This window comes from Galleria mellonella, unplaced genomic scaffold, assembly GCF_026898425.1.
Source record: "Galleria mellonella isolate WM207_F2 unplaced genomic scaffold, CSIRO_AGI_GalMel_v1 utg746, whole genome shotgun sequence".
In the NCBI taxonomy this organism is placed as follows: domain Eukaryota; kingdom Metazoa; phylum Arthropoda; class Insecta; order Lepidoptera; family Pyralidae; genus Galleria; species Galleria mellonella.
The window spans coordinates 2,333,579-2,349,972 of NW_026442148.1; the positions used below are offsets into that span (position 1 = coordinate 2,333,579).

The 16,394-nt window shown below is 39.5% G+C and overlaps 1 protein-coding gene across 1 annotated transcript; it reads left to right on the plus strand.

Annotated features, from left to right (window-relative positions):
* Positions 1-1,307: 1,307 nt before the first annotated feature.
* LOC113510293 (protein prune homolog 2) lies at positions 1,308-16,394 on the plus strand. The gene is made up of 10 exons (XM_052901074.1): positions 1,308-1,446; positions 6,720-7,515; positions 8,030-8,122; positions 8,310-8,456; positions 10,048-10,190; positions 11,712-11,844; positions 12,201-12,337; positions 14,035-14,166; positions 14,507-14,593; positions 15,123-16,394. The coding sequence occupies exons 1-10, from the start codon at positions 1,442-1,444 to the stop codon at positions 15,241-15,243; spliced, it is 1,794 nt and encodes a 597-aa protein (XP_052757034.1). The 5' UTR covers positions 1,308-1,441; the 3' UTR covers positions 15,244-16,394.

Sequence of the window (16,394 nt, forward strand, 5' to 3'; positions counted from 1 at the left end):
TCCATATCGTACGTGTATACGAAATTTTATAGTATTTTATTAAATCAAAATGCGAAAAGGTAACAAACAAATACAGTCATATTTACAATATTATGAAAGGGTTATATGTATCCAAGTACTTCGCCTGTATAATTTAAAATACTCGTATGAAAGTATCTAAATCAAAATCAGTCAAATCTATTTTATACCAAAAGCGATTAATGCCTATTCAGCCATTATGAATTAGAATGCCCAATGCTAAGTTCGCCTTTTATAACACATTTTATTGGTCAATAGTTTAAATGGAGTGATTGACATTATTAATGCATTTTAGTAATTCAACAACAGAGGGCGCTATCTTTATAAGACCACTTAACGGTAATATAGAATAAGTACATAAATTAGAATTAAAATTCAGTCAACAAAACTTAGTATCTCCTTTTTTACACAATAACTATTTTATTGCTTCGAATAGGCGACATTTTGAATTATTATTTATATTATTGTTACTTACCCATTTTGTTCCAGTTATTAATTGACTTTTATTATAATTAACAAAGTAATAAAATAAAGGTATCATACAGTATTTATTTTTTTACGTTTGTATTTTTTTTTTTTTTTGGAACGAAATAAGCAGCAATCGATTCGAACAATAATTTAAAATGCGGACTGCTTTGGAATATTCGCTTATTGTTACGGTTGTATCTGTTTTGGGTTTTCAAAGTATATTCTAGGAAATCTTTCATTGTCCTCAATTCAATATATTCGTTCATGTTGATTAAAGTGTGTTGAACTATAGAGAAGTATGTACTGGGCCTCTAGACAAGTGGCAAGCGAATTCGTCGTTGGAATTGATATCGATAGCAAGTCCGTGAGTTGGAATGAGTAATTTGGTGTTGCTATCTCATTCTATTTCACGGACTCGCTAGCGATGTCGATTCCATCGACGAATTCGCTTGTCACTTGTCTAGAGGACCTATTGCTTATAATAAATGTATGTAACGAAATATGTAGGAAACTGTTTTGATACTGTTTTTTTTTACTTTTACAAATTAAAAAATAGGCAAAGATAAAAAATATAACAAAAAAATATCTGTATTCAACCCTAGAAAATTCAGACTCAATTGGAATTAAGAAAGGATTTCTTTTTAATTTTCTATTTACGAAAGGCAACTTCATCCTCGAAGATCGTTTATTAAGGCGTTTTAGGTCATAATTATAAGGAATTTTAGGTAATAATTGGTAAAATTTAAGTTAAATATTAGCAACACCGGTTGTCAATGTCAGTCTTCATCAGTCAGGACATGACACACAGTAATGTTGTGAAGTCAATCAGTCAATTTAGTACGAATTTGTTGTGTTCGTGTTTTATCTTTGCTGTCTAACGATTTATTTAATTTTATGTTTTGAATTGTGTTTTGTGAATTCAATTAGGAATTGCACGTAGCTCAAAACCGTTTCAATGAGGTAAGATTTAATTTTAATAGATTCTTTTGCTGTTTTCCTTGATATTAAATTTTCAATTTGGGAGAGTATAATTTGTAATTATTTTATATATTATATTGGCTTTACTAAACTGAATAAGGAAAAACAAAAAGTATATATACAAACTAATACTGATATTTATCAGTATTAGTTTAGTAATGTAAAGTAATTATTACAGTAATTACATTACGAATTGTCAGTGTAAAAAATATGAGGGTAGGTGTAGGTACTATAAGAATTAAATTTATAAATCAACTATGAAATTATAAATGTTTTACGCTTGTTTATGGTAAAAGGATAATTCCTGCTTGTTCTATATTCCCCACCACTCACAAATGTTGTTATCAAAAGTAAATGAACTTTATGTTCACAAAAATGGTGATTAATACTGAACACATGTGAAAGCTGATAAAAATGCTTGTTATTCAATCATAGTTAAGGGTTGAATGAATTTGAATTTTATTTAAAAAGTTATTTAAAAAGTTGAATGAATATATATTTTATTTAAAAAGAAAAGAATTCGTTCATAGAATCATACAACACATAGAAAAATAAAACAAACAGTTTAAGTGATACAATAATATAACCCATTAAAAATAGAAATAGAAAAAAAATTACAAGTCTTGCAGCACAGTTTTTGCACTACAATAGTTGTGAGATTGTATGTAAAAACAAGTCATTGACATTTATAATGATCATGTCAATATTGGATATATTTATTTTAATATAATTATAATGACTTATTAATTAGATACTAATTATGTAGCTATTAATTTATTTTTTAATAATAATAATAGTTTATTTACACAAAAACATGGTATACAGATGGTATTTGTAATATGTTATGAATATGTTTGTTTTGCCAAAACAATGGCACGCAAAACTTAGGTACAATAATGTCAGTAAACAATTGACATAAGTTGCCTACGACATATTATGCCTTATTAATTAATTGTACATTCTAGGAATATTAAATATTTTCCCTAATACAGTAAAATAACATAAATTCTTTTGCAATCAATTAGGTCTATTTTTATCGGTGCCATAGAGTTTTGTGACAATTGTAATTACTATTTTTATTTTATATTCCATTTTATGGCCTGTGATCCTGGCATAGAATGGACCGCCTCTTCTTTCCCTTCCCTTCTTCCTTACCTTCCCGTGTGTTGTGAGTGGTATTTGTTTATATGGTACCACCATAAGAGGATTATTTAATCTTAAACCACATTAGTATGGTGAAGAAATAATTTAAGATTGTTTCACAAAAGAAAAACAAACCAATTTTTTTTATACAACTTAGAATGGCAAACAAGTTAACGGCCCACCTGATGGAAAGTAGTAACCGTCGCCTATAGACATGAGCAGTACCATGGACATAACAGAGTATACTGTTTCGCCCATGATACCCCCCATGCGTTGCCATTCCTGAGGACTCAGGTGTTATTCCTCTGTACCCAGTAAATTCACGCCATATCCCACCCTTCAAACTGAAACACAGCCATGCAAACACAACTGCTTCACGGTAGAAACACGAATGGGACAGAGGTACCCAAGCAATCAACTTTTGTACAAAGTCTCCCTCTGGTCTTGTTTATTTTCATCTATATCTATGTACAGACCTTACATCTTAGTACTATTTTAATTTCTGATTAATTTTCTGGTAATTGTAAACATCGATAATAAGTCATGTTAATCCTCGTGCCAGCAGTAGGCTCGCCCCTACAGCGTTGTATTTTTTTTTAATGGGCGATAATGGAGTGGTAACCCCGCCTGCGCTATTGGTATACGCTGGTGGAGCACCAGTGAGGGATGATAGGTGACGATGAAAGCAGGCTAGTTAGCCCATCGTGACGGATTCCACTAAAATAACCACAATAGTTTCCGGGGGGACCCGCGTAGAGGTCGACCTGATAGGGTGTATTGTTAGCAATGGGTCAGTTAGACCCCATTACTAACAATCCCTGTTCCCCGTGCAGTGGTCTATTCTAGCATGCTCAACGAAATGTGGACACTTCGAGTGTTATGTTCACTGTAACGGCGACAGGCGGCAGATGGCTCTGTCTGGGGGGAAAGGGATAGTTAGTAATGGGGTTTAAAAGTTTTATTACTAGCAATATATGCTATTAAGTTGACCTCCACGCGATTCTCGCTCGTAATCATCCTGATTAATTAATGTATTTTTTTTTTAATGTGTGATAATGAAATGGTAACCCCGCCTGCGCTATCGGTATACGCTGGCGGGGCACCAGTGAGGGATGATAGGTGAGAATGAAAGCAGGCCAATTAGCCCATCGTGACGAATGCCACTAGAATTAACCACGATGGTTCCCATGGGGAACCGCGTGGAGGTCGACCTGATAGGGTGTATTGCTAGCAATGGGTACCTACATTAAACCCTATTACTAAGTAATGGAGACTGAGAATCCCATTGCAATATACCCAACCAGGTCGACCTCCTCGCGGTTTCCCCTGGAAACAATCATGGTTAATTCCTGATGAATTCATCACGATGGGCTAACTGGCCTGTTCCATTCTCATCTATCACTGGTGCTCCGCCAGCGTATCCCGTTAGCGCAGGCGGGGTTACCATACCATTTTCACTCATAAAAAAAATACAATTACAAGAAATAATCACACTAAGCAAACAATAGGCGACCTTAACGCTAAGAGCTATCTCTTGCAGGCAACCTTTGGATGGAGAGGAGTAATTATAAACAGTTTGACTGGAGGCACGATGAAATCTATTTATTTAAATATCTGATGAAATAGTTAAATATAGTTTTTAATGTATCACCATTTGTAAATAAGTGCATTTATGTAAATAAATATAATTCAAACGCACTCGCCTTACACTGACACTATCTAAAGTATAACGTTTCGTTTCATAAAAGTGTGTATTTCGTGTTAAAGTAAATACTGAGAATGTGTTTAACATGTGTGTGCATTAATATCGTATTGTATTTAATGTTTGTTATATATATATATATATATATATATATATATATATATATACGAGGTCTGTCCGGAAAGTTCGTATAAAAGTGTTCTGGAATGCGAGAAAGAGGAGTGGGGAGGCCAGGTAAGCGCAGGACCCCTTCCTTATGTCCCTAACAATGCTTCAGTTCTGGTCTGACCGCCGTGCGGTGCGAACTGGCTTGTCACGCCATCTGTGAAGTTACCTCTTAACGAAACCCCGTCGGCATGGAGCCCGCTTCCGTTGAAGAGCAGCGCGTCGTAATCAAGTTTCTCTCGAAACTCGGCAAGAATGGCCGTGAAATTTTTGCCGATCTCAGAACAGTTTATGGGGATGATGCTGTGAAGGAACCAACCGTCCACAAGTGGCTAAAAAGATTCAGAGAGGGCCGAGAAAGAGTTCGATGTTCGGGGGATTGTCCATCAAGAATTCGTCCCTCCAGGCCAGACAGTTGATGGAAAATTCTACGTCGATGTGCTCAGACGCCTCAAAGCTCGTGTGGCACGAGTTCGTCCAGAATTGGCGCGAGAGGGGCGTTGGATTCTTCACCACGACAATGCCCCTGCCCACACCTCTCTTGTTGTCCGTGAGTTTTTGAGTAAAAATTCCATTACGGTGACCGAACACCCCCCCTATTCGCCGGATTTGGCCCCGTGTGACTTCTTCTTGTTCCCAAAAACCAAATTGGTACTTCGGGGGCGGCATTTGGGGGACATAAATGAGATAAAAAAAGCTACGACGGGGCAGCTGAGAAACCTACAACCAGAGGACTTTCAAGGAGCCTTCTCACAGTGGAAACGGCGTTGGCACAAGTGCATTATGTCACAGGGGGAGTACTTTGAAGGGGATAAAATTGATTTACCTGAATAATTGTAAAATAAAATTTTTAAAAAACTTTTATACGTACTTTCCGGACAAACCTCGTATATATATATATATATATAGACATGAGCAGTACCATGGACATAACAGAATACCACCCTTCAAATCGAAACACAGCCATGCAAACGCAACTGCTTCACGGTTGAAACACGAATGGGACAGAGGTACCCAAGCAATCGACTTTTCTACAAAGTCTCCCTCTGGTATGTTGTTTTACTGTTACCACTCCGTGGTATTTCGAGTCCATTACTTTTCAATGAAAGTGTCTGCGTTGCATACAATATACGCTATTGTCTCAAACTTTCACCCGCGTGCCGTGTGTTTAGGCAGTTAGCGATTATACAAGTATAGGAGATCGCAATTATCGCTAATTGGTTGCTGTGTTGTTACCCGACTACGGCGTATTAAGGAGGGTTTTTTTATAGATGATAATGGAATGGTAACCCCGCCCGCGCTATCGGTATACGCTGGCGGGGCTCCAGTGAGGGATGATAGGTGAGAATGAAAGCAGGCCAGTGACGATTTCAACAATAAATCAATCACGATGGTTTTTCTGGAGAACCGCGAGGAGGTCGATCTGATAGGGTACATTGCTAGCAATGAGGTTACCAATTCTTATTACTAACAACCCCGTCTCCCCCTACTCGAAATATTTGGAGCCGCTGTTACACGCTGTCCATTTACAATACGTCCATAAAACAGGGGTGAAAGGGATTGTTAGTAATGGAGACTGAGAATCCCATTACTAGCAATATACCCAACCAGGTCGACCTCCTCGCGGTTCCCCTGGAAACTATCATGGTTAATTCCTGATGAATTCATCATGATGGGCTAACTGGCCTGTTTTCATTCTCACCTATCACCCTTCACTGTTGCTCCGCCAGCGTATCCCGTTAGCGCTGGCGGGGTTACCACTCCATTTTCATCCAATAAAAAAAAACTCGACCGTTAAGTTCCTTAGTCGTCTCTTACAACACTTAAGGGAAAGGAAGGGATGGCCCATTTTTATACACTTTCATATTTGTATATTTCATACACTATGATCCGCATGTTTTGGTATACTCGTATACTCGTAAAATACTTGTGTTTTAGGATACTTTGTACAAAAGTCGATTGCTTGGTTACCTCTGTCCCATTCGTGTTTCAACCGTGGAGGGAGGTATCATGGGTGAAACAGTATACTGTGTTATGTTCATGGTACTGCTCATGTGTATAGGCGACGGTTACCACTTCCCATCAGGTGGGCCGTCAGCTTGTTTGCCTTTCTAAGTTGCTTAAAAAATAAAGCTTGAGTAACAAACATTGAAATATCTTTGACTAATATTAATTTATGTAGGATTACTGTGAATATTTATAATATTATTTGGATAAACAGTACCAATGTACGTATTTGTTCCAGCAACTTCAAAACGCCTCGAACTGACGATGAGGTACTCACGTCCCCGTCCTCAGACGAGAAAATGGACACCGGTTCTATGTTCTCATCTGAATCCTTCAAATCCCAAGACACTCCCAACTCGCTATCCTCAGATTTCGAGGAAGGCCAAGACCAGAACGTGCTCCGTCTGCAGAACCCATCGGAACCAGACAATGACAATCTGCGTACGGCAGTCACGAAATTTAAATCAGAACTGAATGATAGCTTGATAACAAGAATGACAAATCTTAACATCGAATCTCCAAAGGATATCCGGCCCAGGAACTTGGGTGTCAGCCCTCCAAAGTTCAGTTCAACCTTAACACTGACAACAAACCATCCCCTAATGGCTTTAGGGAGTCCCGAAGAGAACTTCCCCGATGTAATACCCAAAAAGTTGCACAAGATCGAGGACGAGAAGGACCTGAGTTTGTCCAGTATAGAAGACGAGAGACCAAATGAGACGAACGGCTTCTACAGTCCGCAACGCAACACCTCCAAGAATAATTTGTATTTCACGGAAAACTTCGTCACCGCTGATAGTCAGATGTTAGATTCAAGAGATGGTCTGACACCAGACGTCGCTAGAGTGGACAGAGAGAAGGAAGGAAGGAAACTGTTGTCAAGGTTTACTGAGGTGAAGAGAGATGTACCTCCGCATAGGGTGACGCGCGAAGGACCCGTGATTAAGTATGTAGAAAAGAGACAGAAGGAAATGCACAGCACGCCCAAAGTGTTGGCCGTGGATATTCCTGAGCCCGAAGAGTTTCACTCGGGGGTAAGTGTTTAATATTTTTTTTTTATGGGTGATAATGGAATGAAATGGGGGAAAGGTATTGTTAGCAATGGAGTTTGACAGCCTCATTGCTAGCATATAAGGTCGACCTCCACGTGGTTTCCCCTGGAAATCATCGTGAACAATTCTTGTTGAATTCGTCACGATGGGCTAACCGACCTGCTTCATCCTCACCTATCATCTTTCACCGGTGCCCCGCCGGTGTATACCGATAGCGCGGGTGGGGCTACTATTCCATTATCACCCATTAAAAAAAAATAGAATGGAATGGCATGGCCTGCGCTATCGCTATACGCTGGCGGGGCACCAGTGAAATATGATAGGTGAGGATGATATGAGAGACTTAGAATTCAGCACGATAGTTCTCAGGGAGGACTTCGGGGATGTCGTCCTGGTCAGGTATATTGCTAGCAATGGGGTTCTTAGTCTCCATTGCTAACAATCCCGTCTCTCAAACCTTGATGATTAGAATTCTTATAATTTATTTTCGCGTCAGGTGGCCGAATGGTGCGAGAGTCCATCCCACCTCCGAGCGATCCCCAACTTCGAGCTGCCCATAGAGCTGTCCAGCAATATAAGTATTAACAATGTAAGTATATTTATTTATATAAAAAAAATAAATAAAAAAAAATCTATCAAGTAAATTTAAATATTTTCGAATAGTCATTTTTTCTGGTAGAGAATGCCATGTGGCATTATGCTCGCCACTTGTACAAAGTTTTATTGTGCAATAAAGATTAAATAAATTATAATTTGCATGTGTACCCGGCGGGCAGGGCCCGGAGTCCCCCGACGTGGTGTCGTCGTCCACGGCGGAGGACCGGTCCGCGTACCAGGCGCTGCTCGACCCCTACACGGGCAGCGTGGCGCTCCGCCCCACGCCCGTCAAGGCGCCCACCACGCAGAGGCGGAAGATAAAACTGGTAAGCATTAATAACTGTCCGCGCGTGGTCCCGCCATAGAATAGGCCACCTTTTCCATTCCCGTCAGTGTCGTAAGCGGCGACTAAAGGAACATAATGGTCGAGGGAGAGGCAGTAATTTTTTTTTTATACAACTCAGATTGGCAAGCAAGCTGACGGCCCATCTGGTGGGAAGTGGTAACCGTCGCCTATAGACATGAGCAGTACCGTGGACATAACAGAGTATACTGTTTCGCCCCTTATACTCCTCATGCGTTGCCATTCCTGAGGACTCAGGTGTTATTCCTCTGTACCCTGTAAATTCACGCCATATCCCACCATTCAAACCGAAACACAGCCATGCAAATACAATTGCTTGACGGTTGAAACACGAATGGGACAGAGGTGGCCAAGCAAACGACTTTTGTACAAAGTCTCCCTCTGGTGAACACACAGTTAGTGACTCATATGAGTAATGTATGTAATTCTTACACCACATTATAGGGGACATTTTCCCATGTATTTATAAATATTGCGTTTGTTATGGTACGTCATTGTAGGCCATTGTGTTGATACGCAGTTCGTTTGCGATTCCCACAGCGTATTGCTTCATAATGTGAATGCTAATTCACACATTTTTAATCGATTACTAAAGACACGTGAATTACGTTCCTATGTCTTAAAAAGGCCGACTTATAAACTTTAATCCCTTTTATTTCTAGGCCTATTGTCGACGAACCGTCCAGTGTTAAGTCCGCCATATGTACATAGAATTACACTGTGCATTAAATTTTAAATAAATAATATTATATAAATAAATAAAGATACATATAAACAATATGTTTAGTTAAATTTCTTATATTTTTATTTAGAATTCGAAGCAATTATATGTAGCTATTAATTTTTTTTTATATATAATAATAAATTAATAGCTACATGTAACGCTTCGCACGGGTGCAATGCCGCACCGCTATGTCCCCGCATTTTAAATCTGTAATATCTTCGGAAATATTCATTTAAATTGCATGCTGTAAAGGACCATACTGATCTATATTAAGTGGACAATGTATTTAAGGTACTTAATTGGATAAAAATTAATGCTGTATTGCTTAAAATCACTTCGCAAATAAGCCATTTTTTCCCGAAAAATGTAAAGGATAAAAAATGGTTATAGTGGGTTATCCTTAAGAGATAGACATACACCATCGCGGACTTTTTTGTTGACCATTTCAAGGTGTACAATACTGTAGTATATTGTTTTGATTTATCTCGTGCGGTTCAGCCAGCGTTTGCAATGTAAGCGCAAAAAATGTGTTTATTTACGACATCACATTAGAAACCTCTAAGTTTATCAGTGTTTCTCTACAATATTACGCATGTATTATACATGTAAACCTTCCTCTTGAATCACTCTATCTATTAAAAGAAACCGCTTCAAAATCTGTTGTGTAGTTTTAAAGATTTAAGCATACATAGGGACGGACAGACAGCGACAGCGGCTTTGTTTTATACTATGTAGTGTTAAAGTATCTTAAATTTTAAAGAAGCTACCAAAATATTTATACTTTATAAAAAAAAAAAATATTAATGTAATGACTTATAATAACCCTCAGCCCCCCGAAGAAGACCGCTGCAGCCTGGACAGCGTCAGCGCATGCTCAATGGAGTCGGAGGAGGAGCCACCCGAGCCCGAGCCGTCGGCGGAGCCGCCGCCGCAGCCGCCGCCGGCGCATAGCGACGACGAAGACACCAGAAGGTATTCTGGATTTTTTTCTACATCGAACCCATACACGTCTCTTGCGGGTAACAACAATTCATATTAGAGGTAAATTTATGAGAAGAATATGGCGTGAATTTACTGGGTACAGAGGAATAACACCTGAGTCCTCAGGAATGGCAACGCATGGGGGGTATCATGGGCGAAACAGTATACTCTGTTATGTCCACGGTACTGCTCGTGTCTATAGGCGACGGTTACCATTTTCCATCAGGTGGGCCGTCAGCTTGTTTGCCATTCTAAGTTGTATGAAAAAAGTCTTGCCAGTAGTTGCCATTCTTGGTAGACAGATTAGCAGCCACTGCTGTCCTTTCCATGACTATTAATTTTTTTTATACCACTGAGGTGGCAAACAAGCATGCGGGCGACCTGATTGTAAGCGGTTACCGCAGCCTATGAACACCTGCAATACCAGAGGTATTACGCGCGCGTTGCCGACCCTGAGGAAACCTCTTTACCCCCCTTTTGAAGAACCCCATGCTGTAGTCTCTTGGGAAAACCTCGGCAGGGAGCTCATTCCATTACCTGAGTGTTCGTGATAATATTTATTTATTTATTTATTTATTCATTAGTACATATATGTGTACATGGCGGACTTAATGCTAGAAGCATTCTCTCCCAGTCAACCGTAGGGAAGTGTCAGAATACTCGAATGCGGTACTAGTAATTATTGATATACATACATACTAAAATTACATATATAAACGAATAAATATATATGAATAACAAATATACTTACACATATATGACATATACTATATTGTACACGAAATTTAGAATAATATAAAGCACTTATTGCTCGGATAGAGATAAAAAGTGAGCGTGAACGCTTTTTTTGAATGACGGTTTAGTCGGTGGTCTCTTAATGGCATCAGGAAGCGCGTTCCAAAGTCGTGAAGTATGTAGGAGAAAAGAGTTTGAAGCGTAACCAGTACGGTGAGAGGGGAAGGATAATATCATTGCAATGAGAAACTGTATTTGTTCATAAAGAGAAATCATTGATTGCCCACCTCTGTTAGAGAAACTTGAATACAATGTACCTACTAGAGTGCCGCGGCATCCTTGCGATCTATTTAGGAATGCAGCTTGCAGAACAAACTTGGGCCGCGAATCACCTATCGTCCGCATAACGCGTCTGTATAATGATATTGTAAAAACCAAGCCCGAACTTGATATTCACAACGATTGTCACTCTGTGTTCATGGCTAAATTAAAATGTTGATGTACCTCGCCGTTGCATTATATTTATTTATAATTTAAATACAATTTCCATTATTTATATTATGTTATTATTCATATTGTTAATATTTTTACTTGTATAATGACAGTTAATAATTTAATTCTATTTCAATGTTTATCAAACACAAGGCACGCTGTGGTCGCCTATAAATGTAAGAACAGTTAGATCTAATCTGCCAGTGTATTGTATTGAAATGTTTAGCTGTATCTTATGTTGGTGATCCTATAAATAAATAAAGTAACCACCTTGTCCCCGGGCAGGTCGAGGTCGACGAACACGCTGAGCGAGTGCAGCGACCCGATCCCGGAGTACTCGGCGGCCGAGGAGCTCAGCAACGAGCGCTCGTGGCTGAGCGTGCCGCGGGCCGGCCGACACCACACCTGCGACATGAAGGTAGCCAAGGGTCTTGCAACCGACTTCAAAAAATGAGCAGGCTATCAACAGCGTCGTGTTTTTTTTTTTGTTTGTTTGTTTGTTATGATCATAATCTAATGATGAAGGAGGCTGGAAGCGGGGAGGGGGAAGGGATTGTCAGTAATTAGGGTTTTTTATGGGTGAAAATGGTATGGTAACCCCGCCTGCGTTAACGGGATACGCTGGCGGAGCACCAGTGAAGGGTGATAGATGAGAATGAAAACAGACCTGATAGCCCATCATGAAGAATTCATCAGGAATTAACCATGATATTAACCACTGTTGTGGCCTGTAATAAATGAATCGATTCAAGTCGCCTCCCATCCCCTGGCCAGGTGATCGAGCCGTACAAACGCGTCATATCCCACGGCGGCTACGAGCCCCGCGGCGCCGCCGTGATCGTGTTCAGCGCCTGCCACCTGCCGGACAGCGCGCGCCCGGACTACCGCTACGTCATGGACAACCTGTTCCTGTGAGTATACTGGGCCGCCCTATCCGCCTACCGCCACGGTATGTGCGTCCTGGGACCTAAGGGGGGTAAAGGGATTGTCAGTAATGAGGATTTTTTTAGATGGGTGAAATTGGTATAGTAACCCCGCTTGTGCTAACGGGATACGCTGATGGAGCACCAGTGAAGGGTGATAGGTGAGTTGCAAATGATACTCAATTAATAATATATGCGGACGATACCAATGCCATAATCTCCGCTATGGACATAAAGGACCTAGAAATAAAAATCAATAATGTTATAGCTCTCTTAAATGAATGGTTTTCTGTTAACAATTTAAAACTAAATATAGACAAAACATGTGCCTTACTATTTAGGTCAACTTCTTAAAATAAGGATACTTTGGAAGTGTGCCTGAATGGTAATAATATTAAAGTTGTTAATGAAGTAAAATTTCTAGGTGTGAAGATAGATTCTGTACTGAATTGGAAATCTGAGTTAGACTCTATAACTAAATCAGTTAGTGCATCATGCTATGCTTTGAGATGTTTGAGGGATGTGTTAACTGTTAATCAACTCAAACCAGTCTATTACTCATTGGTTGAATCAAAATTTAGATACAGCATTAAACTGTGGGGAAACAGCTATAATTACAATGTGGAAAGGGCTTTCAGGTTGCAAAAAAGAGCAATTAGAACTATCGCTCAGATTCCGCAGTGGCAGTCTTGCAGGACTTTTTTTCACAAAATATAGTATTCTTACTGTACCCAGTTTGTATATATTGATTGTGGTTACAGACTATTTTAAGAATCGTCTGCCAAATGAAACGAGAGAAGAGAGAAATATACGCATGATTTCTAGACGAAAAAATGTTGCATATGATGTCCAACCAAAACTAAATATAGTGAAACATGGCGCAAAATTTCAAGCGGTTAAATTGTATAATAAATTACCCACTGCATTAAAAACTATTAAAGATTGGAGAATTTTTAAAATAAAACTTTATACTCTTTTGTTGGAAAGGTGCATCTACTCAATTGATGAATTTTAAAATACTCTTTCATTATTTTATGCCTTACTGATGACTTTTAAATTGATTGTAATGTTATTTTTTGACAATTATTATTGGTTATTTTGTTGTTTCATGTTTTTTTTTTTTGTTTTGTTATATTTCACGATATCTTCTTGTCACTTGCAAAAATATTCAACACAATGCAATATTGTAACGAATAAAATAAATTGAATTGAATTGAATTGAAAACAGGCTAGTTAGCTCATCATGATGAATTCATCAGGAATTAACCATGACAGTTTCCAGGGGAAACCGCGAGGAGGTCGACTTGGTTAGGTATATTACTAGCAATGGGATTCTCAGTCTCCATTACTAACAATCCCTTTCCCCCCAGTAATGAGGATTAGCATCCTCATTGTTAACAGTATACCTTGTCAGGTCGACCTCCACGCGGTCCCCTCTGGAAACCATCGTGATTGATTTATTATTAGATTCGTCACGGAGGGCTAACTGATCTGCCTTCATCTTCACCTGTCATCCGTCACTGGTGCCCCGCCAGTGTATACCAATAGCGCGGGTAGGGTTACCATTCCATTATCACCCATTAAAAAAACCTGCATCGCTGGAACTGTCAGTTTACTGCATCGAATTAAAAGACCTACTATAGTAACTTACACAAGACCTGAACAGAGCTGTTTGAACGTTTCAGCTACGTGATATGGACCCTGGAGCGGCTGGTGACGGACGAATACGTGCTGGTGTACCTGCACGGCAGTGCCGGCAGCCGCAAGATGCCCACCTTCCACTGGCTGCACGAGTGTTACAAGCTCATCGACAGGAGGTCGGCACAGTATAACACTTCTACTATACAGTATTGGAATCCCACTGTACTGTATTAGGGTCCTACTATACTGTGATGCCACTATATGGTGGATGTAATAGAGTATACTGTTTCGCCCATGATACCCCCCCATGCGTTGCCATTCCTGAAGACTCGGGTGTTATTCCTCTGTACCCAGTAAATTCACGCCATATCCCACCCTTCAAACCGAAACACAGCTATGCAAACACAGCTGCTTCACGGTAGAAACACGAATGGGACAGAGGTACCCAAGCAATCGACTTTTGTAGAACGTCTCCCTCTGGTTTATTTATTTATATATTTAAATTACTGTTTTCAGGTTAAGGAAAAGCTTGAAGCATCTGTACTTGGTGCATCCGACCTTCTGGCTGAAGTCTTTCGTCATATTGACCAAACCATTCGTGAGGTGAGGCCTTTGGATTTAATAATACTTACGCCCATTTATCATCGTACAGCTCCCCATCCATGGGGAGTTCACCACCATAGAGATGCTTTCTCCCACGAATGTTCCAGTGATGGAATGAAGTCCCTGTCGAGGTTTTTTTTATACAACTTAGAATGGCAAACAAGCTGACGGCCCACCTGATGGAAAGTGGTAACCGTCGCCTATAGACATGAGCAGTACCATGGACATAACAGAGTATACTGTTTCGCCCATGATACCCCCCATGCGTTGCCATTCCTGTGGACTCAGGTGTTATTCCTCTGTACCCTGTAAATTCACGCCATATCCCACCCTTTAAACCGAAACACAGCCATGCAAACGAATGGGACAGAGGTACCCAAGCAATCGACTTTTGTACAAAGTCTCCCTCTGGTAAAAGGTAGAACCGCATGAAGGTCGACCTATTAGGCGGTTAGATCCTCATCTCCAACAGTCTCTTATCGCCCCCATCAATTAATATTAACTCCATTTTTTTTTAATATTATTTCAGTTCAAAATTCTTCCGTAAACTGAGCTACGTACGGAACTTAGACGAGTTAATGCGACTAGTTCCGGTCGAGCCCAACGCCATACCGGACCAGGTGAAACTCTTCGACGCCGGCAGACGGTAGGAGCTGCGTCCCAGCAAGGTACACGATGCCTCGGGACGTGGTCGTGGCTCATTTTATAAGTGATATAAACGCTAATGCACATACGAGGCTGTCTCGTCCGTTTCATATTTGGTGATCTGTTAACGCAAGGTCCCAGGTTCGATTCTGAAATAATTAGATAGGTGTCCGTCTTAGGTTATATACATATTTAGATTATAGGCGACGGTTACCGCTTTCCATCAGGTGGGCCGTCAGCTTGTTTGACATTCTAAGTTGTATAAAAAAAATATAGATAGATAGATAGTGCGTCGAGCCACAAAAACGGGTCAACTTTTTGTCGGCTAATTGTCAAATTGGCTGACTCGTTTGTTGTATCAGTGTTCTATATACTTACGCACACAATGTACCTTGACGTGTTTATATTTAATTATTTAATAAATAAAATGAGTGTTTATGTATTTAAAAATGCAGGAATTATAAGACAAATATAGAAGTTATAAAGGAATCACTCTTAACTATTGTTTTTTGATGGGTGAAAATGATATGGTAACCCCGCCTGCGCTAACGGGATACGCTGGCGGAGCACCAGTGAAGGGTGATAGGTGAGGATGAAACAGGCCAGTTAGCACATCATGATGAATTCATCAGGAATTAACCATGATATTTTCCAGGGGGAACCGCGAGGAGGTGGACCTGGTTGGGTATATTGCTAGCAATGGGATTCTCAGTCTCCATTACTGACAATCCCTTTCCCCCCACTCGTAACTGTTTATCACGCAAAATTGTATGAAAAAGTTGAGCCGTTTTTCTCGAAGCAATTGTATGGAGACACTGTATATATATAATCTAAGGTGTTCACATTTCTGTATTAATTTGAGGGTAGATAAATAATGTGTTATTTGTTGGTTTATTTGTGAGTTTATTATTTAAAATTACTTTGTTTTTTCTTTTCACGATGAGGCAGTCAGTCTGATGGCTCGCTCTAAAGAAATTGTTATAGTAATGGACAATAATTTGTTTTTTTTTTATCTACAATTCGTTATAATGAAAAAATATAAACAATTTTTTTTTAAATTTCTTTTTTACGTTTATAAAGACGTGTCATTGTAATATATTTTTTTCTGAATTAAAATTTTTTAATTTTCTAAAACTGTGTGCAATCTAAGGATATA